The sequence below is a fragment of the Balaenoptera acutorostrata genome, chromosome 5 (genome assembly GCF_949987535.1).
Source record: "Balaenoptera acutorostrata chromosome 5, mBalAcu1.1, whole genome shotgun sequence".
Classification (NCBI taxonomy): domain Eukaryota; kingdom Metazoa; phylum Chordata; class Mammalia; order Artiodactyla; family Balaenopteridae; genus Balaenoptera; species Balaenoptera acutorostrata.
This window is the reverse complement of record NC_080068.1, coordinates 76,474,664-76,499,858: the sequence shown is the minus strand read 5'-3', so window position 1 is coordinate 76,499,858 and position 25,195 is coordinate 76,474,664. Positions and strand designations below refer to the sequence as shown.

Genomic DNA, 25,195 nt, shown 5'->3' with positions numbered 1-25,195 from the left:
GTATTAGATGCTTTCCAGTGGCATCAGAAAGGCAGGACAAAGTGAAGCATTTGAGCTTTCTCAGCGGGATATCTAATAGCAATTTAGGATAAATATCTGTAGAAATAAAACTCGTTAAAATTTAAGTATTTAAGCTATATAAAAAATTCTAAAACAAGAGAGATTTTTGACACAAAGTTAAAGAAACACTCTCTCTTAAGCCTTGGATACTTTAAAGTCCTTCGTAGACATCTATGCCATCTACTTTATTTCTAAACTTAGTCCATCAAGTATTATTTCTGTTTTGCACTCATGTTGTACAAGAACAAACCACTAGCCCCCGAAATGTGTTTTTCCTTTTTTTTTTTTTTTTTTTAACTACTTCATTGAGGTCAATGGAAAGGAGATCCTCGATTTGCCAAAACCTTAATCCCTCTGTTACTTAATGGTTTTAACTTCCTATTATTCAGTTATTTAAACATCGTATTATAGTTTTTCCACCGAGTCAGCCGTACCAATGGCCACTTAGTATTTAGGACAGCACACTGCCCCCACTTGGGGGCCATGGAGAGGAAAGGACACTGGCTGGAGAATTCAGAGTTCAAGGTTGGAGTAAGCTTTTATTAGAGACTAACTGTGTGACCTTGAGCATTTGCATCCAAGTGGAGCTTTTGACCTTAGAGGGAAAAATGGTTTTAAAACCTTTTTTGGCTCTTTAATGGCAGGGTGCGGCTCACACTCAACTGTGCATCTTCCGTAAGTGTTCGACATAGTGACTTAACACAGCGAGGTCCATGCCTTGCGTGGGTTAAACGTCCCAAAAGAGTGGAGATTTCTCTCCCAACTTTATTTTCATTAAGTTCTAGAATAATTATTGGTTAAACACCCAAGTAGAATGGTACTATTTGCCATAAATTTAGGAAAGCAAAAAAATATGAACAAGGGCAGTAAAATAAAACTGAGGAAGAAGGGACAAGGAAGAGAAAAAGGGTAAGTGAGGCAATACGCGTAAAGAAGGAATATTGAAAATAAGAGCAACCAAAGGCCTATAAAGTCAGTGAACCTAAATGACATTTTTATACCCTAATATAAAATAATCTCTTACCAGTCAAAACATCTCATTTCATTTTTAAGAGGAAGTGTAAACAACCCTTAAATCCAGAAATACACACATTTAAATCTGAAAACGAGCTCATATGAAAATTCAATTTTATATGCAAACGAGGCAAATGTTCCACACTCACAGTGTAAACGAAGTTTCCCAACAGCAGGTAATCAGAGGTTTTCCCACTTCCAAATACAGTACCTGCATGAAAAAAAGAGGGACTTGCTAGAACTGAAAATAACTGAGGTCCTTTCAGAATCCTTTCAAACACAAGTCAATTTAGGAGTGCTGAACAAAAGAAGGGGAACCAAGAGCCATACAATGGAGCCAGAAACGAGGCTAATTTAACAAAACACTGTATGAAGTCTCATAAAGTTGCTTAACATGGGTCACAAATGAAAATCAAATTTCAACAGTCAACATGAAGAAGGAAACTGGACTGGTTAACCAATTCTCAGGGTTCGTGAGATTAAAAAAAAAAAAAAATCGCTCAAGTGGAGCTTAATGCTATGGCAGTAAGAAAGAAGGCATTCTGAACCCTTAATACAGAACTTTTTAACAGTATAGATGAGGGCTTTAGGGAGTCTTCTTACTATCTCTCAAAGTTGTTGGCACTGGACCAAAAAAGCAACTTACAGAGGGCTGGGGAGCACCAATATAATTCCAGGCACATGCCTCTTTGAGGATCTGGCTGAATTCAGGAGTACATCTAAAGGTATTTTGTTTTTCTAGCAATGACTAACAAACATGGCTTTAGATGAAGGGAGTGGTACTGACAAACCAAAATCACTATTACTGATTAAAAAAATCAAATAAAAAATTAAAAAATAACAATCATATTTAATCATTGGTACCATTGAAACATTAAAAACCCATGGTATGTGTCATACAGTATTTTACTTATGCACATATTTGACAATATTTATTCAAAGCCTAATACGGAAGTACAAAATATGTTAGAGTAAACTGAGAGGAGACATGGAGCATGGTGCTGGTATGAAGAAACAAGGAGAGCCAGGTGAGCTTTGGACATACAGACCAGGCGAGGTTCTGTTACAAGTTGTGTCATCTTGGTTTATTTATAATCAATCTCCATTGAATTCAGTTTCTTCACTTAAAAGATTGAGTGAAACTCCCTACTTTGGAGGAGCTTTGAGGTTACAATAAGGTAAATGTATAAAGCACCCAGCCATGCTCCACAGTGTGGCCCTGCCTCCCCTCTAAGGTTTTCAGATAAAAGTAGCTAGGAAGGGCTGCTTAAGGGGCAGCCCAGAAACCTAGGAGACTACCTTTCTCTATGGAGTATCCCATGATGAAGGACACAGGATCTGACGTGCTAACATGTCTTGTGGGTATGTTGTGGACAGACATAAATGTCTGCAATTAATCTGTGAACTTTCATAGAACCAAATTAACCAACTCAAATCTACAAAATAACTGAAAGCATCTTGTGATTACTTCTGGACTTCCATGCTTCTGCCATGTGGCACATTGGTTAGGTCCCTTAATCAATATAAGCAAGTTATCAAAAATAATCGTAGTTGGCTCCAGCTAAACCTTCTAGTCATCACTGGTTTGTCATAAGCTGGAGATTCATTTCAAAATCGAATCGAGGAAAAAAGTTAAAAGCCTGTTGTTGCGTTTATCAGGCATTTGGCATTTGGATGATTTAGGTAAATTATTCGTGCTAACACTTTCCGGTCTCTGGACCCCTTTACACTCTTAAAAATTATTAAGAATCCCTCAAAGCTTTTGTTTATGTGGTTTATATCTACCAATATTTACCAAATTAGAAATTAAGACAGAAATTTGAAAAATTTGTATTGATTTACCTAACAGTAATATACCCTATATATGTAACATAAAAACAGATTTTATGAAACATAACTATTCTCCCAAACAAAAAAATTAGTGTGAAAATTGGCACTGTTTTACATTTTTACAATCTCTTTAATGTCTGGGTTAATAGAGCTGGATTCTCATATTGTTTTGGTTGACATATATGAGGGAAATCCAAATTCACAGAGAGATGGAGTTATAAAGGAGAGAAGTATTTCAGTAATCTTTTCTAATAATTGTGGTTATTCCTTGATACTACTTTAAAACTCAAGAAGTTTCTTACAGTGGTGGAGATAGTTTCCTAAAGGTTAGTAGCAGTGTAGAATCTGAAACTGTTTTGGTGGGAAGCATGCTGTCGTGCATATAGAAGTAGAGATATACTGTTGTACACACAAAACTTACATAATGCTATAAACCCATGTTACAATAAAAAAAAATACACCTAACCTTAAAAAAAATCCATTGGTCCATTTTGCATTTTGAATGGATCTTTTACTTATGCACGATTCTATAACCTCATGGAAGTAGCTGGCTCAGCTCACAACTCAAACAAGCCCCAAGACACTCTACCTTGATAAAGCTGCTGCATGTTGGTATGCAGCCGAAGTGCTTTACGCATACTTCCCATTTTGTCACACAGAATATTCATAAGATGTGTATCGAGTTTCAGGATTTAATAAAAGTATTAGGTTTACAGCTTCTTCAAGGGCATTCTTAAGTGAAATAGCTTTTTGGGGTTGTTTTTTTAACGTGGGTGCATGGCAGTAAAGAATGACTACTAATACAATTGTACCCCTGTTTGTGTCAAGGTACCAGCAATTTTACCCACTATTCCTCTTGCATCAGCAATGAAAAAGACAAATAATGTCTTGATAATATAAAAAGTTTGAAACTATTAAATTTTGACCTCATTCATGGACCTGAAAAGGTCTTGAGTATTCTCAGGTGACCATGTTTTGAGAAACGCTGAAGCAAGTGAATGAATGAATATTTAGCCATACATTACATAGTTATTTCCATTTCTTCTGTACCTCATCCTTTCAAAAGCTAAAGAAAACAAAAACTCCTTACGTAAAAATAAAAACAAGACAAAAAAAGCAGAATGCTAAAACACAATTTATGCTATATGTTATTATCTCTTAAGAAGAGAAAGCACATGTTCTCTGGATTTGGCTGGATTTGGGTTCCTCAGACAGCACCCCTTGTGAACCGGTTCTGCTGAGGCTGGCTGGCTTTGGCAGTTCCCCAGGCAAATGCAAAGGGAGACTCGGGATCTGCTCTTCTGGGGCTGGAATTACTTAGGAATTCCTTTCAAACCCTGTCATTGCTGAAGTGTTTTGGATTGGTAAAAGGTGATTTGGAGGCCGCTTGGTTTGAGCTACTTTTGATATTAAGTTTCTTTTTTTCCTGATTTAGAACACTAAAATAGCAGTTTCATAGAGGGACATTCCTAGTTTTTCATACCTACATTGATTTTGCGTTATGAAAATAAACTACCTGGAGAACTTGTCTAAAGTTCTGTATCGTACCCTAGATTTCAACACCCTATGGCTCCCCTAAGTGAAGGCAATCCAAATGTCCATCAACTGATGAATGGATAAACAAAATGTGGTCTATACACAAAATGAAATATTATTCACCCATAAAAAGGAATCAAGTACTGATTCATGCCGCAACAAGTATGAACTAAGGTCACATATTATGATCCCATTTATATGCAATGTCCAGAATAGGCAAACCCACAGAGACAAAAATCAGTGGTTGCCAGGGGCTGGGGGAGGGGCAGGGGAAATGAGGAGTGACTGCTCATGGGAATGGGGTGATGAAAATGTTCTGGCATCAGAAAGTGGGGACATTGGCACAATTCTGTGAATATACTAGAAACCACTGAATTGTACAATTTAAAAGGGTGAATTTTATGGTATGTAAATTTTATCTAAAAAAAAATGCCACTGTGACTCTCCTGGCCCACTGGGTCAATATTTTATATTTAATTAGATTTTCTCACCACACTTATTTCTATGGCCCAGAAAATGAGAAGTATTCACTGTTGGACTGTCAGAGTAGTTAATAAAGGAATGAAATGAAAATCTCCGACTAGGACATGAAAGTACTGCCTTCTCTGTGACACTCACACCCTCCCACTCATGCTCTCATGAACTTCTCCACAATGGACTGGGTGCTGACGGTGAGCCAGGCACTGCTCTAGGCACTACGAAAACAACAGTGAACTAAATGGACAGTTCCCTGCCCTTCTGGAGCTTTGATTCTAACAGAGGAGAATGATAGTTATAAAAAAAAAAAAAAAGCAAATATATCACACCCGATAGGCAAGCACCATGAAGAGGATACAGGAGGACGGGGAGAGGGGGGCGGAAGGGAGAGAGCAGCTGGAACATCTGGTGAAGATGAGGAAGAGCACAACGGCCTGCGGGCTGGAGCGCGGTGAGGGGGAAAGCTGGCTGGGGAAGAAGGAGAGCCGGGTGTGGTTAGCCAAGGCTGGGGCTGTGGATTTCTTTCTAAATGTGATAGAGCCTGTGGGGTTTTGCGGAGGGAGGCACCTGGTCTGATTTATGTTTTACAAGGATCCCTCTGTAGGTGGGATAGAACATCTGGCACTGCATTTCATGGGCCAGCGTTAACTCACAGGCTGAGAGGACAGCCAGTACCTCTAAAGGACACACAGTACCTCTAAAGGACGCAAAGATCCTTGGGTGGACGTGTCATGTTTGAAGTACTGTAGTTTGAGAGCTGAATGGTCAGCCATCTTCCTCAGGATCTCAGGGCAGGTTCTGCTCCGGACACAGTAGTACCAGCTTAAGCGTCCCAGGGACCTCTTTTCTAAAGTGGCTACTTAATCATTTTTATGTGTAGAGGAAATTCACCATAAGCCTATCTCTCAAAACTGACAGAATAACATCACCCCCTCAAAGCAAGCAGAGAAAAGTGTACACTCCAAGATGAACTTAAAAACATATTAAAAATCTCATTTAAAGCTCTGGCTCAACTACTTGAAAGTACTAGCATGTCTTATTAGGTTCAGTATAAAGAGTTGATACAAGTCTCACAGGTATAATAAATAGATCACATAAAATATTAGCACTATTGTCTTCAAACTGTACATCAACAGAGGAAAAAAAAGAGCCCTAAAATTTAACTCTCTGCAAGTTTGGAAAACATGAGAAGTAGAGAAGAAAGGCTTTGCATATATTAAATCACTTTGCTCCCAAAGGAACAGTAAAAATCTTTAAAGTGTGTACAACGTTTAGATGCATGTATTTTAGGTTAAGGAAAAATACCATAACACGAAACACCGCTATAATTTTTAACGTATATTGACAATGAATTATTTTTCTAAACAAGTAAAAAGTCATCTCTTAGCATGCATATCCTTTCTACTTACCATACTGAAGGGCTTTTAGTGGAAACCAAAACAGAATAACTGAGTGGAAGAGGCCATTTAAACAATGAACCCAGAAAACCTGAGGGAAAACAAAAATCCATGAGAACCATTTGCGATAAACTAGCTCTGTGAACCCTGACCTTTCTTTTTATCTGTGAGCTAGATTCACAAAACGTGTTTCTCTCGGGCCACCACTGTGAATTAATAGAACTGACAGACACTTTCTGCCTCTTAGACCTTCATGGGTCATTTATTTATTTTTATGTTTCTCAAAATGTTTTTTCAGCTTCACTGAAATTTTTTCTACTTCTTAAAAACCAAGTATTAAAAGTTTAAATTTCTGCCTGAAAAAGAAAATAAAATTTCAAATAACTGCAGACCGTGAAATTCTTTAAGTGGGACTATTTTCATAATTCCAGAAGAATAGACTTTTGAAAAGATTGTAATTTAGTGAAATCCCTACTTTCTCTTTTCCATGTGCAATAAAAGTGTAAACTTTTTAATGGTAAGGATATAGTGCATTCTCTCTCTCTCTCTCCCTCCACACACATACACACACACAAAAAAAATAGCAAGTAAACACTTAAATTGTATAATTCCTTAAAGCAAAGCATTTTCACTAGGACCGAAGTAATAAAAGATTTTCATAATTTTTAAACACCTGTCAACATCAAACTTCATACAATTATAACATCATTTAATTGTTATTGCTTTCTCATCTATTGTATTTTAAGAACAAGATAGCAAGTATCACTGATCTTTTCTTTGTAACATGGATGTGAAAGATTAAGTTATAGAAAAACTGTTTAGAACTCTTATGGCCCTTTGAATGGTTGCAGTTTTGTCATTCAAAATTGCTTCTTGCAAACAAAACCTATGCTAAATAAAATAGGCATGTATTAACAGTTTTAAGCTGTTCAAACAACAGAAATTAAGTTGCCTGCCTCCCAAAATTTTCCACTGTGATCTCAACCTCCTTTGTTAGTTCACCCAGCCACACCGGGTTGTATGATCCAATTTACGCTCCAATACATTACACATTTGAACTTGTGTTACTCATTAACCTTTGTCTCTTCTCCTCACTATGTCATTACTGCAAGTTTTTATTTGACAGAAAGCACAGGTGGGTGCAAGAAAAATTAGTTCTACTTTTCCATTTTCCTGACTGATACTTATTGTCACATGTTAATCCTTTAACCCCCGTCATGACCTCAGAACCTCCGACCCTTTTTACCATAACAAACGTAATCATCATCATTCAGGGCAACAATGCTTCTACACTGGGGACCCGCAGCAATTGCTGTGTATACAAATATGCATTTTGTAACCATGTGTCCCTGAATTTTAAAATGTTCATATGGGATTTATTCAAATAATTTTCACTGAAATCATTAGAAAAAACCATAAACCCTATAAAAATTGTTGGCATCTTGTGTATCTATACATATTTAAATGAATACTGGAGTTGTAGAATCTATTCGGGTTGATCTGGTGACTTTTCTAAATGCATGGGCTTTGCAGACAGTGAAATACTTTGTATACAACAGAAGAATAGCAAAAAGTACAAGGAAGGATGCTCACACATTAAACTATATATGACCTGCTACACCTTTTCACTAGCCACAAAGCTGTTTCCAAGTCGCCATATGCAAAGGGCATGAAAGGATGTGACTTTCTAGAAGAGTTTTTTTTTTAAATAAATAAATTTATTTATTTATTTATTTATTTATTTATTTTTGGCTGCATTGGGTCTTCATTGCTGCATGTGGGCTTTCTCTAGTTGTGGTGAGCAGGGGCTACTCTCCATTGCGGTGCGCGGGCTTCTCATTGTGGTGGCTTCTCTTGTTGCAGAGCACGGGCTCTAGCCACACGGGCTTAAGCAGTTGCAGCACGTGGACTCAGTAGTTGTGGCTCACAGGCTCTAGAGCGCAGGCTCCGTAGTTGTGGTGCACAGGGCTTAGTTGCTCCGTGGCATGTGGGATCTTCCCAGACCAGGGCTCGAACCCGTGTCCCCTGCATTGGCAGGTGGATTCTTAATCACTGTGCCACCAGGGAAGTCCCTCTAGGGGTGGTTTTGGGTAATCCTGTGAGGATCAGTTTATGTTTATAAGCAACAGTACCATGGCCAAGGTAGTGGCTGGGAAGTTAACTCTCGAGAGAGCACCGTGGAGCCTGAGCTACGGGAGATGGGGAAGTGTGACTGAGGTTGATGTAACTGCCTGGGTCGGTGAGGATTACTGTTAGCATGCCAGTAGGCCTGGAACCTTCCCAGCTCTCAGATTACATTTTCAAGGAAACAAGAGCTCATGGTCCATTGTATCTGCCCTGATATGGCTTTCCGTCACTTGAAAATACTCACCATAGGTAATGAAAAACATTACAGCAAGGCAGTGGAATTTAATACAAACTGGACATCAAAATTAAATTTTGAAGAATCAAAAAATAAAACATTTAAAAATAAGAGCATAGACATTGCATATTATAAATAGCAATGGTTTTAAGAGACCACTAAAAATACTTTTTAGAACCAATGGTGTAAGTCAAAGAACGCTTTAGTTTTTTTTTTTTAATTTAACCAAATTCAGTTGTTTAAAACCATGCCCTCAAGTTGTATGCATCTGCACACCTGGACACACCGTGCACAGTGCATTCCTGAAGACCCCATCTCAGAAGATGAATAACATCCTGGTGATAAACTTAACATCATCATTTACTGTAGGAGGTTAGAGGCGCTGACACACCTGTTTCACTCTATTCCCTTGATATACTGAGAACAAATGTCATTTGAGAATTTTATGAAATAATAAATATTTAAAATATCCTACATTAATTTTCTAAATTCAAAACACTGAATTTAGGTTACATGTAATTATTAGTAACATAGCATGCATAACATAATAAACATGCACTATATTGACTGGGAAAAAATTCTGTGAAGGTGTATTTGATACTTTTATTATCGTTTCAAAACAGCATCCACCTTGACTGTTATAAAATTAAAAAAATTTTTTTCCTCCCTCACACTGGATAGAAACACGAATTACTAACATACTAGTGGAAACATTTTAGAATAAATAATTGCAGGAAAGTAAACTCTTCAGGAAATTAGATATTTTTGTTGCTGAGATGAAGAAATACCATGGACCACAAAGATGACAGGAGCCCATGGCTTGTTATGTTAGGACATAAACCCGGAATATGATTTTAGATAAAGTGTTGGATATTTAATCTTGTATTAAATTTTATGTCTTGGAAATACTGAGTATTAGGGCTGAGTTATCTACCAGAGACTATATTTTCAATGCCCAATACAAACAACCTAATATTCCAATAAGGACAAGGTTATTCCACAAAACAGAAAATTAGAAAAGAATGATATATTACCTCTCACCACTTTATATGTGTAAGGACAGTCCTTGTCAGTCCTGCAGTACCGACCCCTGTGAGGAGTGACCATTGCCCCAGAACACTGCAAAGACAGAAAGTCAGAGGGCCAAAGGGGCACCTCTTCTGCCTGCTAGACCCAGTTTACTGCTGCCTGGCAAACCCCAGTGAATTGTGGCTGTAGTTTAAATTTATAGCAAAACAAAACAAAACAAAACAAAGCAACTTCTCAGTCCATATCAGAACCCTAAGCAAATCTGACCTGCCATGGTCAGGACCCTGGAGTTGTTTCCTTGGCTTTAGAAGATCCAAGGCCCCAAGCAATTGGAGCAGTAAAGCAAGTCCCACCAGGGCACTGGTTCCTACCTTGGTGTTGAAGTCCAGGGCATTCTGAGATGTTTTGTATAATTCAGGATACTTCAACATATTCTCTTTTCTGCATGATCTCTCAAATATTCCCAGAGTTAAGGGTGGCATTGCTGTAAACATCTAAAGTGCACAAACTCGTCATTATACCAGGCAGCCAAATGCAGGGTGAACGTCTATCTCAAAGTATTCAATAGAACAGGAATAATAAAAAGTCCTAAACTTACCACGTTATAAAGACCTATGCACCATCTCTCAAAGAGGATCTGTCCAGAAAAGCCATTAACGAAGGCAAACCAGATCTAGGAAGAAAACAATCCCAAACCCCCCAAATCAGAACACAAAAACCATAAATTCGTTGCTTAGAATCTGCTGTATACTCAACCACTGCATAAAAGCCTCACTGACATAGTATTTTCACGACTCTCTTGAAAATGGCATTTTTTTGGTTTCCTTTTCAATTTGAAGGGATTCTTTCGTAAGGTCTTTGCTATTTAAGTCAGAATTGGTTCCACTTGTTGAATCAAAAAAGAACTATATCAATGGGCAATCACAGACTTTAAAAAAAATTAGATATAACCTTGTTTCCTAAAAGGCACTTTAGAGAGTATATTTTATGCAATTAAAATTTTAGAGCTTTAATTCCCTTTTAAAATATCTACCTTCTGATAGCTATTTAAAGATTATTGTTGTTTTCATTATAATTAAAAATTTGTTTATTTAGAAAATAAAATAGTTTCCTATAACAATACCATCACCATTTATTTTCTTCCACTTTGGTTGTATTCATGTAGTAGTTCATTTATATATATTCATAGATTTATCTTACTGGAAAGCTATATGTAGTGTCATGTCCTGCTCCTCTCCTTAACATTATATAATACACATTTTTCTTAAGTTGTTACATGTCCTTTAAAATGATGTTAATGGACATATATCCCCTACAGTGTGGCTATAACTATTTTAGCTTGCTTCTGGATATTTAGCTTGCTTCTGGTTTTTGCTATTATACATAATTCTGAACTGAATATTCTTGTACAGAAATCCTAAACATCTCTTTCTTAGGATGAATTATTTTTTAATAAAAATAGCTTTATTGAGGTATAACTGACATACAAAAATGACACACATTTAATGTATACAATTTGGTGAGTTTGGACATATGCATGCATGCATGCATGAAACCATCACCTAATCAAGGTAACAGACATATCTATCACCTCCAAAATTTCCTCATGTCCTTTTTTCTTTTTCCTTTTAGGATGAATTCTTAGAAGTAGAATTAATGGGTCAAAGAACATAACTTTTTTTTTTTTTATGGTTCTAGATAATTATAGCCATCAGAATGCAAAATTTGAATTTATATATTAAAAATATATTTTTTAATATAATAAATGTGCTTCTTTATATAAAAATATTTTGTAGCTTAAATTTATGCTTTGATTAAAAACAAATCTTTAATAGAGCAACACGTTCTTATACATTTTGCAGTTCTCTTAAAAACAGAAAGCTTAACTTTGGCTACAAAATTAAGGGGCAGTATAGGGAAACTTTCTCCAGCATGTTTAAGACAAATGGAAAATTAAAGTGAATATCAGTAAATCAAAAATCCCTGAATTATTTTTTTAAAAAGCAGACATAAAATGTAATTAAAAATCACATTCATCTGGAAGAGTAAAATGTCTGGTCCAACAATGAGATTACATAAACACAAACACAAAGCCAAAACATAACAACAACAACCGAAAACCAGTTAGGGGACAGCAGTCTGGACATGCCGGTCAAGTGAATTTTTGAATTGGAGTTGCAGGGACTTTGCCACACTTCACGTTTCATTTAACCTCATTATGGAAGCATGAACTGCTACAAATTCACCATTTATCAGTATGTACCCAGGCTGGCCTCCCTATGAACAGTTTCTGTACCCACATTGATCTTTTTCCTTTTTATAGCGGAAAGGAATGACTGAGTGTATATAAAAACCAGTGTTGGCTTCATGAGATGGAAAAGAGAACAAAGTAGCAATAGCACATGAAAAATAAGTCCAAATTGTGTTAGGCTTGTAACACACATTAACAACAAAAAGAACAGAAGCATAGAAATCAGAGGCAAATCTGAAATTCTTAACTTGCTTTGCTACATGTATTTACAGAAAAAATTTGAACATGTGCCCGCTGCTAGGAGCCAGATCATTCACTGCTACATGCAAACTTTAAAAGAACTCAGCATCTTCACATGAAGTTACATTTACTCCTTGGGGTGCTGCTGACTTTAAACTTTTTTTTTTTTTTTTAAAGCATTAAGTAGACACAAATTGACAAGACAGACTTCAACGCTATCTATTGTGTTTTCACACTTGGCCTTTTTGAGATGTGGATTATGTAAATACATATTTGTGATGCTCTGGGTGATGGTAATGTTCTCCCTGAAGGCGACTGTGATCTATTGTGGTATTCAGATTTCTTAGGGTATGATGGTAATATAAAGAATTTTTAAACACAAACTTTCAGTTATGGCCTTAGTAGTCTAAGAAGATACAGTCTAATCTTCATTGGTCTGAAGAAAGCCAAAGCTGCATGCATACCAAATTCCTCTAATGGACATGATTTGGCTCAAAGCTTATAGTTATAAATGCATTTGTAATCATCAATACTGCATAATAGGAGAAATTTATGTTAATAAATGTGTGTGTTAATAAACATTTGTAAATGTGAATGGCCTCCTAGCCTCTTTGTACGTAACTTTCCGTGCTGATTAAAACACCACTATGAGCTTGAAATTTAGGAATCTCCCTCAAATCAATGGATATTTACATAACGTTTCCAGTTCAAAATAACTTGCAAATAAACCAGCATGCTCGCGGTCCAAGTTTATTTTAAAATGCACCACTTGAAGGCTTTATGAGAGAAATGCAGACATTTTTAAGTGGAAAGTTATCAACACATTTTTACCGTTTCATTTTTCCTACTGAAAGGTATGTGAGCATGTTTCTAGAAAGACTCTTCCTGCACTTTAGAAAGTTAATATTCTAATTTCTTTTTTTAAAAAAGGAGAAATGACTAGATAGGAGTTGATCCTTCCAATATAGTACACATCTTCATACAAACATTTTGGCATTGAAGTTTACATATTTTAAAGGAAAAGAGGTTTTTTTAACAGTGAAGAAGTCTACCAGAAGGCTGATTTCAAGTTAGTCTGAGATTTGTAGTTAAAAGATATATTAGAAATGCATCCCATACTTAATAAAACAACACCTAAATTACTATAAACACATAAAAGTCCCTCCTTTGACTCAACAAAACCATGGATGCAGAAAGAAAACATCAGCCCCTCTGGGGAGGTATCTAAATTATTTAAAGTCACAGGAAATCCATATCCCAGCACAACTTGCTGGGAAAGTATCACCTCATTGACTTTAATCAAAGCTTCTGGAAATTAGAAATGCTACATTGCTTTGGGATCTTCCTGGAAAACCTGGATGTGACTGATTATTTGGAAGAAAAGGTCTTATTTTGCTAGGAAGGAGTCAGATGTTTCAGAGAAATTGAAAACAAAATCTCTTTAGAAAATGTCAGTAATTTCAGTGAACACCTAGGGTTGCTGCTGGGCGGCCACCATAAGCAAGTGCTTTATACTGCCACCTGCCAAATCTGTATTTATTTGTTTGACTGTAATTTATGGCAATGGAGTAGCTAGATAGTGACATTCCTGGCAGTATGGCGATGGCAAAAGCAGTTCTTGCAGATAATCTATAAAACCCATAGCATTCCATACCATTCCTTTATTAGCAAGGAAATTTCAGACCTGCCTGTCCTGGTATTATTTTCTAATTTCCATGTCCTAGTAGAGGCGTGGCAGTTAAAACTTCACAGACATTTCCCCGATGGAGCATTTCTGCATATTAAACAGCAGCTTACAAATAGTCAGTGAGTATTCTGCTCCCACGCCTGAACAGCACAAAAAACTGAAAGGGGAGATTCGAGACTGGCAGTTGTCCTCACTAGAGACATTCAGTGATGTGTTTTCTGTCTATTCATTCACAGTATTGACATGAGCCATTAACATCTGCAGAACTTGTTTTAGCTGGCAAAAGTTGGGTATCTGGGAATTGATTTAAGAGGTCAATTCATTTCCAAAATAGTTGAATTATATTCAAAATACATTTCCATAAACTGTTAAAAGAAAAATAACTTAAGAATGAGATTTCCAGTAAAGTTTAGAACTTACTTCCCTTTCAACATGTAAAGAATCTGATCAGTGTTAAATATCTCTCGAAGAGGCTTTAAATTCAAAGCCTAGTAAAATTTAGGGCTAATCAACCACAAATCACATAACTCTGGATTTGAAACAGAGCATGCAGATTTAGTTTTTCATTTGAGTTTAATATATTTTATTTCTCCCATTAGACATAATTTTGACCACTTCATTGTTGATTGTCAAATAGATTTAAGAAGTGGCAAGTTGAGTACTCATTTCTTTTTACAAGATTAATATTTTGTAAGCAGATTTATTGCTGCCAGTGGCTTTAAACTCCTTGTACCTTCAAGAGTATATGTAAATGAACTGTATAAATTGATATTCTTTTGAATGTCAATGTTTTGGGATGAGAAGAAAATATAACTAGAAAAGTTAGGACTATAGGGGAGACTGGGAATTACAAATAATTATATTAGAAAATAATCACAAATTTATATAAACAAAAAGAATATTTTGTATGATCTCATAAGCTATTTTGGAAGTGCATTTTGCTTCAAAACACACACTATTCCAGACCAAATTCAGCAGTAATGAACAATAAGTAAATTCATAGATTATCTTATTTATGTTTCCAAGTATTTAAAGTGTTTATTTTATCTAATGGGTTGCAACCTAATTATAAATTTTTAGTGACCAATAAATAAAACTGCCTGCACACTTCAAAACTAAGTTTTATTTTTATTAGTCTGACTCATAATAAGAACTATGCTCAATCAACATTTTGCTAAGGAGATAAACATTCAGACAGAGGCATAAAGAACAGCTGAAGCAAATATACAGCAGTTCGCAACTAATGTATCAATAGGGGAAATGTGGAGTCTACTGATTGTTTTGTTTATGGTGTTACTTCTGGGGTGTGAAGTATGGGATATTATTTCCACATGGCATATGGTTAGGTGGTGTCTCTTCTGATAGATGTGTAGAAACAGTCAACAGAGTAGAGGGCAAGGTGGCATAAACAAACATCTGTAAGGGACCTCAGGGCAGATTTATGAGGGTGTAGGCAGGTCCTCTGACACTGGAAGATGGAGGGTTTTCTTAACAAGCTATGGAGACCTCATTGTCATGCTTTGTGAAGCTGCAAGAGGAGCAAGAAACTGGTAACACCTAGAGTTTAAGTATTACAAATATAGCTTCTGATGATAAAATGGTCATATGTTAAAAAAAAAAAAAGATAAATAACTTATTTATCACATCCTGAGTGTTCAGTTTACTTATTCATCTACTGGTGCTGCGCTCTCCAGGGGGGTAGCCACTGGCCATGTGGCTCGTGAACACTGGAAATGTGATTAGTCCAAACTGAGATATACTGCATGTGTAAAATACACACCAGATTGTGAACACTTAGTATGAAGAAGAGAATGTGAAATATTGCATTAATAATTTTTTATAGTGATTCCATGTTGAAATAATACTATTGAGTATACCGAGTTAAATGAAATATAATTTAAAATTAATTTGGGCTTTAATTTTGACTTGTTAATGTGGTTCCCAGAAAATGTAAAATTACACATGTGGCTTGTTTTAGATTTCTGTTGGCAAGCTTCTGAAGGCTAGGAACCTTGCTTGATTTACTTTGTACTTGGTTGAACTAAGCCTGGTGCCTGGCATCCAGCAGGTACTGCAAAAATATTTGCAGAACAAAATGCATCCTTTTAAAAGTGATATTCCTGACCCAGGTTAACTTTTCGTGTTAAAAAATGATGTTATATTTGCTACATGAAAAGGAATATAGAAATTCCTTTGACACAGGAGCTGAATTATTCTGATAATCTTTAGACAAATTCCTCATTATCTAGACTCTTTTTACCTACCAAACTCAGAAACCAAAACAGACCCGAACAGCAAGAATACTTGTATATAATTATGTAAGTCTGAAACATAATAAGAACTACAAGATGACGAATATTAGCAAAACTACCTGTGTATTTTTCCTGATTAGACCCCTTAGTAGAACTGATAGCCTCAGTTTTATGTCCACTATTCCCTTCCTTTTCTTTTTAAACACAGTTTTGCTTGTGTACATCCCTAAACAGTGTACTGTCTTCTCTCGTATGTTTTTGAACTTTATTAAAAAAAAGGCTACATAGTTTGTAGTCTTTTAAAAGCCAAACACATTACTTCATTAGCAATTGTAATTCATCATTTCTTACCAAAGCAATATAATGTTTTTAGCCACAATTTCAACATTATTCTCCATGGCTGACGAACTTTTTGCTTTAACATATTTAGAAGTTATAAAAAGTGGGCAAATGAAGGATTAATTAAAGGGATAAGGAAATGTCTTCACAAAAAAAAGTTTCAAATATATATGCAAATGACAAGGATTTTTAAACTGAATTTGGGATTACCTCAATAATATAGAGGACTATATTCTTGTAGAAGCAGTACAAAATGCACTTGGAGACTCTGTTATAGTTCCAGGCACCATGAACCATCAACAAATTCTTCAAATATTTGAACTAAAATAAGAATGGAAAAACAATTAGTATTTTCCTCTTCATAGTGTCAGTTGACAGAGACAAACAGTGTGTTTTACAGAAATGATGCTTTACCTGAGCTATGGAGTAGTCAGAAGAATTAGCTGCCTGAAGGCCTTCATTGCCACTTATTCCCACTCCAACATGTGCCGTCTGTATCATGCTGACGTCATTTGCTCCATCGCCAATGGCAAGTGTTATGACTTTAACTTGTTTCTTAACCATCTCAACAACTTCAGATTTTTGAAGAGGAGAAACCCTTAAATTAGAACAAATTATTAATTAATTTGTTTTTTGAAAAAAGTAATTTTAAGATGTCATTGTCTTGAAGCATAAAAGCAGCAGAAGAGACAAATGACTAGGTCTCTAAAGAATCATCACGGTAAAGTCTTAGGTTTACAAATGTTTAGTTCTCTGTTAGCCTGGTTTGCCACTTTAAGGGAAAAATAAAGGCTTGGAAGCAAACCTCTAGGTGACAGACAGAAGCTACAATGCCTTGTTAAGTACTAGTTTACCAGAATGTGTGCATAAATTTGTTTTAAAAAATGACATTTGAGGGCTTCCCTGGTGGCGCAGTGGTTGAGAATCTGCCTGCTAATGCAGGAGACACGGGTTCGAGCCCTGGTCTGGGAAGATCCCGCATGCCGCGGAGCGGCTGGGCCCGTGAGCCACAGCTGCTGAGCCTGCGCGTCTGGAGCCTGTGCCCCGCAGCGGGAGGGGCCGCGATAGTGAAAGGCCCGCGCACCGCGATGAGGAGCGGTCCCCGCACCGCGATGGAGAGTGGCCCCCACTTGCCGCAACTAGAGAAAGCCCTCGCACGAACCGAAGACCCAGCACAGTCAAAAATAAATAAATAAATAAATAAATAAATAAATAAATAATTAAAAAAAATGACATTTGAGTTCAGATATTCCATTACTTCCTAACAAATAATATCAGAACTTCTAATTCTTCACTTTTGAAGAAAAAGAAAGCCAGAAAGGCTGTTGACTGGTAGTCCAAACACTAACTGTTCTCCTATACCTTGAAAATAAAAGTTTTGAGCCTCCATAAGCTGATCTTAGATGATGTACTATACATTTAAAACAACTTAAATTAACAGTAGGGAATTAGCTAACTTCTCAACCTGCTCTCAGCCAACCTGGTGAATCAACCAAAGTAAATACCAAGCGCTTGATTACATAGCTCATGTGCCTCAATTTTCTTCCGAAGCTACTGACAATGGCCAAGTAGAATCAAGTAACCTTTTATACAAAGGTGGACCAGGAACAGAGAACACCAGCATCCATACCAAAATCATATTTGGTATTAACTTTGGAGCAACTTATCACAAACTTTGAAACGCAATTTGAGAAATAATCACCATGACACTCACAGAAGAGCTCAGTGACAGAATATGCATCGGCGTGATTAACTTAATCTAGTATCCGTGCTATCTTGGCGATTAGAGAGAAAGAAAGAAAAACTGAACAGTGATCTGGCTCAGTAAACTATTAAGATAGTAATGAACTACTGAGAAACAACTAATATGCACAATGTTAGTGGACAAGAGAAATAACCTAGAGCTAAATTCTTTATCAAGGTTAAGTATAGTAAGTATCCGCTGGAACATCTGGTAAGTCATTTATTATTCAACTTAGAAATGAAGATCATGACTCTGAAAGACTCAATACATCTTTGCACATTTCCCTGATTATTTCCTTAGGGAAAATTCCTAGCAGTGGATGTTCTGCACAAATATGTGCCTTCAGGAGGCCCAGCTGCCCTTCTCAAAGCCTTCAGCCAAGAACAGATCTGGTCTGAGTCTGAGAGTCATTGTGTTAGACTGAGTTTCTTGCACACTGAACCAGTCTCCTCATCTTTGTATTCCTAGTGCTGACCCAGAGTAGGTACTCAATAAATGGCTGCTACATGAACGAATCATTTTTAATTCTTCCCTTGGAAGAACAGCAGCAGCACAAAATGACAACAGCACAAAATGACACAACTGTGAATACAGCAAAGGAATGGATGAGCCATTAATGGGCTTTTTCACTGTTAGCCTTCATTTTTCTTCAAAGCAATTTTCATTTCATTTTCACATTTTATTTAATTTTTCTTAACTAATAAGAAAGGCTAATATAAATTGGTTAGCCCACTGGCTCTAGGCCAATGTTTTAAACACGGACTATAGCTGACATTTAGTAAATGTCAAAAAAGAATTCTCACTAAGAAATGGTCTAAAAAGCAAAGGGGAAATGGGCATGAAAAGAGAGAAGCATTTGAAAACATGTATCAAATTCCCTTTACAACTTAACAGGCTCACAATGTAAGTACACTGTGAAGTCAAACCATGGGATCATGGGAAACACTGGTATTTATTTTGGTTTTTTTTTCATAAGCTGAATGTGTAATAAAGGATAAAATCTCTGCATGGTGAGCTAATATTAATGATTTAAAGAAGCATCAGAAAAAAGCAGGATTAAACTTGGTTTTCTTTTTTCATGGCTATTACAACCAACTACTGCTTTCTCTGCTTGACATTGCAATTTTCAATGCCCCCAAATTAAAATTGGCTGAGGACTCTTACCAACTCTACGGATGTGGCTAACTCAGGTGTTAAAAGCAGAGGATGAATTCCCTAGGCAAGAACAATGCTTGTTTTTTTTTTTTAAAAAGACAATGATGTAGTGAGAAACTTCCCAAAATTACATTGCAACTGCCACGAGCAAGGATATCTGCTTCCATTATCAAGATACAAGTAGACAACTGGGTTGGAAGAAGATGCAAGAAACAGTAGAAGCCCTGGTATCTGATGGGTTTGAAATAGTAGTTGGTTGCTAAACAAAGATGTCAGATTTAAGTGAGAATTCATAAAATATACGTACTTAAAACATTTAACTCAAAATATAAATGTATAAGCTGGTGATGTAGGGCAAAGAACCATACATTGCAAAGGGGTTTGTGTTTGAAATTCTGCATATTTTTCTTACAGAAACCTCACTCATGAGGCACAATCCATGGTTTGTTTCATTTAGTGGGAACTACAATATAATGATGCCCTCCACCCAGTTTACTGTTATCTTATCCCTAGATTCAACAGCAATTTTTTTCAGCAACTCAAGAAGTCTTTCTAGAACATTATATCTGGTTTTCCTAGCAACAATTTTGGTTAGATTATTTTTTGGTGGCTTATGAAACATTTAATTCAGTGATGACTACTTTAAGAAGTACAACAGGAATAAACAGATTAAGGAACAAACACCCCCAGATTCCCAGTAAGCACCAAGTCGACTAATGGAAGCAAAAGTGCAGGCATGCATTAAAGAATGTCCTTCCAGCCCTGGGCGTGATGTGTTGTGGGCGTCCATCACCGTATTTTAGGGAGGGAATGTGGTTTAACAGGACCCAGGTTAGTCAAGCTGAAATCAGTTAAACAGATCTTCTACTATTTTTACAGCATCCATTTAAAAAATTGTTTCTTGCTACAAGAGGGTTACAAGATAGCAGAACCAAATTATAAGACATTAAAAATGAGTGTTGCACAAAGCTTTTTGATATACTTGCCTGTACTTAATAATTACAGAGGATGCAGAAATGAGCATGGGCTGCAAGAGCCTTCCTTGATGAGTTAGAATGTCACCAGGAGAGGAGAGCTCATGTCAGATAAAAGAAACAGCATAGGGGCTTCCCTGGTGGCGCAGTGGTTGAGAATCTGCCTGCTAATGCAGGGGACGCGGGTTCGCGCCCTGGTGTGGGAAGATCCCACATGCCGCGGAGCAACTAGGCCCGTGAGCCACAACTACTGCGCGTCTGGAGCCTGTGCTCCGCAACAAGAGAGGCCATGATAGTGAGAGGCCCGCGCACCGCGATGAAGAGTGGCCCCCACTTGCCACAACTACAGAAAGCCCTAGCACAGAAACGAAGACCCAACATAGCAATCAATCAATCAATCAATAAATAAATATTAAAAAAAAAGAAACAGCATATATTAAATTTCTTTAACTTCATGTTAAATTCTCCAGAATATATTTCTTTTTTTTTTTTGTTTTGTTTTTTTTTTTTAATTTTATAGCTACTTTATTTATTTTTATTTATTTCTTTATTTTTGGCTGTGTTGGGTCTTCAGTTCGTGCGAGGGCTTTCTCTAGTTACGGCAAGTGGGGGCCACTCTTCATCGCGGTGCAGGGACCGCTCTTCATCGCGGTGCGCGGGCCTCTCACTATCGCGGCCCCTCCCGTTGCGGGGCACAGGCTCCAGACGCGCAGGCTCAGTAGTTGTGGCGCACGGGCCCAGCTGCTCCGTGGCATGTGGGATCTTCCCAGACCAGGGCTCGAACCCGTGTCCCCTGCATTAGCAGGCAGATTCTCAACCACTGCGCCACCAGGGAAGCCCCAGAATATATTTCTTTTTATTGTTGTGTTTCCACCTCATAAAATGTCATCTCCTTCGCTCATTAGAGTTTACTTTCTTGACTTTTGTAAACTTGCTTCTATATTTGTATAATTTCCAGAATAGTCTAGAATAACCTTACCACACAAGTTAATTCTTTCAAATGTCTATCAAGAACCACACATCCACGGTTGAGAGTATCTAAAACCTAAATTTTTACAAATATCAATAGTGATCCAATGCATAACTCAGGGACATCATAAAAGCGCTCTGTTTTCTACCCTAGATTTTTTTTTTTTTTTTCACCACCCATGGGTCTGCATCAGGACAAATTATTCACGGTTCTCTTCTCTTCCACTGTTGCTCTTTCTTCTTTGGAAGAACTCAGAGCCTCCGTGGAAAAGGACTACACATCCAGCATGTGCTATAAAGTCGTTTTCTTCCCTGTGGCTCCACAAACAGAGGCTGGTCCTTCGCGATACAACCTTAGCAGTACGCTGAGTGCAATACGCTTTTCAGATATCATCTTGGCTGCAGTTTCTGCACGTGTTATTCATTATTTTTCTTATTTGCTATGTAGTAACTCTCACTGCCCTGTGAACATTAGGTTGGAGTACTGGAAATTTTTACCATTTAAGCTGGAAAGTATATAGGGTGGCCCATCTTATATGAGCCTCATTTTGCACCCTTTTAATGGGATTAGCTAAGTGAATCACCTTTTTGAATGGAATATGGATAAGGATTATATGTGCATGTATATACACAGTCACATAATAAAGAATATTTTAAGGGACTTCTTATAGGTAGCTAAAAGAAGTACAATAATTTATCTTACTGTATTGTGTTTTCAGGTTAATAACCTAGAAAAATCTCACACATACATTAAAAATTAGGCTGATAATATGTTAACTTAAAAACATATTGCAAACTTAAAAGTTTCTATAAAGTTGCTTTTGGAAAGTAAATCTAGAAAAAAAATTAAGAACATGGAAGAACACAGTATTTCTTAATTATCCTGAAGTGCTTTGTATAATGACCCTGTATTTATAGAGCCCCTGTATTTACGAAGCTTGAGGGCTGCTCCTGCTAACTATTTAGAGGTCAGGATCATTAGTGGGGCATCTGCTTTACTTTCCTTTGCAACAAACTTCCCAAGTTTTCTCTTTGTGAATATCAGTCTATTCCCCATTGAGTCATATTCTGCTGACTAATAAAGAAATTACAAAAAGAGAGAAAAACCTAAGAGAAAAATTTATGAGATCTTACTTAACTCTTCTTTGAACTAAAATTTGAAGGCTCATTTATAAAGTTTTGAATTGAGGAGGAGTTAAATATGGCAAAAAATCTGTGTTACATGCACCAAAATTTACGTAAATATTGTAACACTTCCAGAAACTCACCATCAATTTACTACTGGAATGAAAACAGCCACTTAAATAGCAAATCCTAAAAATGATTCTTAGCATAGGGTACATAATGAAACATTCACCCACTTCTAGGTAAGAGAGTTGTGTTATTCAAATGACTGATGAGTGAGTGCTTTCCTAGTCTCCAAAAGCAACATCTGTTGACATACTGTGAAGTCAGAGGCATCAAGGGGAATTTATAATAGGGGGAAATTGAGTCTACAGAAACAAAATACACATAGCCTGGCCACAGGGCAAAAAAAGGAAAGTATCTTTAAACAAGATTTCCTTTTGCAATGCATTTTAGATGCAAAACTTCTCTTTTGTGGAATTTTGTTGTTACAGGTAAACTTCCGTTTCAATGGTTTAGATAATATTTTAAATAATGACTGATCACATTGACAGTGTATGTTTGAATATGCATGTATGTGTGTGTGCATAGGCATCCTGAACTATTAATTGGCAAACAGACCTTTAGTGCCTTTAAGGCACTAAAAAGAAAACTCCTCCTAGAAGAAATCTTTATTATAGTATTCACACCATAGAACAGTTTACCACAGTGGTACTGTTCATTAAAAAAAAAAATCAATCTACCCATCTATCCATCCATCTAATTACCTGGGACCTAGCACTGTACTCAACACATAGCAGACTACTCTAAGCAATAGGAACTAAAAAAGAATATAGTAGCAGTGCCTTAAAAATATTAATTTGGACTGCTCAAAAGATATATACATATATACATATCTTAATTAAAAATACTTTATTGCTAAAAAATGCTAACCATCATTTGACAACACAGGGTTGTCACAAACCTTCAATTTGAGAAAGCCTGAAGAATCCAATAATCCTTTACATAGTTCCTCTATACTGTAGATACACAGCAGACTGCCTCCTAACAGTGAACTGTCAAACATGAATAAGAGTTGTAATCTTAGCATCATGGATAATGAGATGAATTTCTCTTTCTTGCAAAATTTCCATCTATTCAATTCCTTTACTATGTGATGAAATTTCTATGGAAGAATATAAGGAGAAGAAAGGAAAAGAGAGTAGAAGATCTCAGAATCCTCCTTCTGCCCCTAAGAGTTATTATTTAAGGACTTTTATTGAGCTACTGTCCCAGAAGTTAAATATTAAGAGCCTATATAACAGGGGTTTCTCTATGGACTCTCGCTTTAAGGAGACAGGAGTGGTAGAGAGAGACAGAAGTTTCTCCAACATGGGACAAGGCCCAGCCACCTCTTTTTGTCTAGGGAGCCTCACTTGATTGGACTGGTGGGCTTCCAACTAGGAAGCACATCCACTCAAGAAGGCTGAGTGCTTCTCCCTTTAAGCTCTGCCCTATGGTGACCTGGCTCTCAGAGTGGTAAGACCTATGGCCACCATCTCTTCCCATTCACCATATCTGTTCAGGGACCACATGGGCACTGATTTTCTTCCCCTTTCCCATGACTCTGGGTAGGTAATGAAAGGCTGGAGCTTCTTTAGGCTTAAATAAAATCAACTTGCCCTTCTTTCCTTCCGTCCTCCATCCCCCACTTGCATTATTTTTGAATTCTCTCCTACGTGGATAGGTTTCTCCAAGGAACCTTCTCTCAGAAATACCTAGTAGAAGATGGAAAAAGTGGCAGCACAGACTATTGACAGAAATTGGAATAAAACCCTGAAGATGCCATGAGTTAAAAAAGGAGTTCACTAGATTTCAGGGTCACATTTATCAGTTAACACAAAATCTGTGATAAACCTTTGGGGAAACAGGAAATGATGGATGACTATTAGAAGGTAAATGGCATGGAAAGAGTGGTGTGCCAGAGCCCATAGATGAACAATCAGGTGGGAGAAGCTTTCCAGCTGTACTTTTCGCTCTCCATGGTACCCTGTGCAAGCCCAGGCTGACCAGTGTGAGGGGGTTGAGACCAGGCTGGATGGAGCTAAGGGGCTCCTCTCTCATTGCAACTGTGAACTTTGGCTTAGGCTTGGAACCTGTTGAAACTCAAAGTCCACAAAATAATGTGCTTGAAAAACAAAACACACCAATTCCAGGATTATCCTCAATGTTCTAAAGCTTAAAACCTCAGGAAAATTCTCACCTCATGCCTTGGAAGAGGAAAGTCAGAGCTTTCCGGTACACCTCAGGGCATGAAGCCAGGCAGGGACAGGTGCCAATAATATGGGTGTGTGAGAACCCTTGAATATTACCTCACTCAGGCAATTCCATCACAATGTGGCTGCCTCTAGCAAGAGCAGTTCTTGGGTAAAGGAACTGGGGGAAAACAGGGATTCACTAAGCTCAGACCGAACCCTGTCTCCAAATTTGCCTCAAGTTAGGACCCAGCTTTCACCCTTCCCCCAAAAGGAACATTACTGCCCACTAGAGCAAATGGGGAAAAATAGTCTCACAGGGAATATTTATAAGACAGAAGATCATGAGCACAAAAGAAATACAGTAACTTATAAGAAAGAAGAACTTGTAAAACCAGATATAACAAGAATTTAAAAGAAGTATGGGGAAAAAAACCCTGGAAAGATATGGAAAGATACTGGAAACATGAAACCGGAACAAGCAGTTATAATGAAGAACCAATCAAAAATAAGTTATATA

The 25,195-nt window shown here is 37.1% G+C and overlaps 1 protein-coding gene across 3 annotated transcripts in view; it reads right to left on the bottom strand.

Moving 5' to 3' along the window:
- The window catches only part of ATP8A1 (ATPase phospholipid transporting 8A1), a 233,779-nt gene that overhangs the window by 34,421 nt on the left and 174,163 nt on the right, over positions 1-25,195 (bottom strand). For all 3 annotated transcript variants that reach the window (XM_007178756.3, XM_007178757.3, XM_007178755.3), the window contains 6 exons: positions 16,889-17,072; positions 16,685-16,795; positions 10,304-10,378; positions 10,077-10,199; positions 6,327-6,405; positions 1,224-1,285 (listed from right to left, as the gene is read on the bottom strand). In XM_007178756.3, coding sequence (XP_007178818.1) covers positions 1,224-1,285; positions 6,327-6,405; positions 10,077-10,199; positions 10,304-10,378; positions 16,685-16,795; positions 16,889-17,072 — 634 coding nt within the window. The remainder of the gene's footprint in view (positions 1-1,223; positions 1,286-6,326; positions 6,406-10,076; positions 10,200-10,303; positions 10,379-16,684; positions 16,796-16,888; positions 17,073-25,195) is intronic.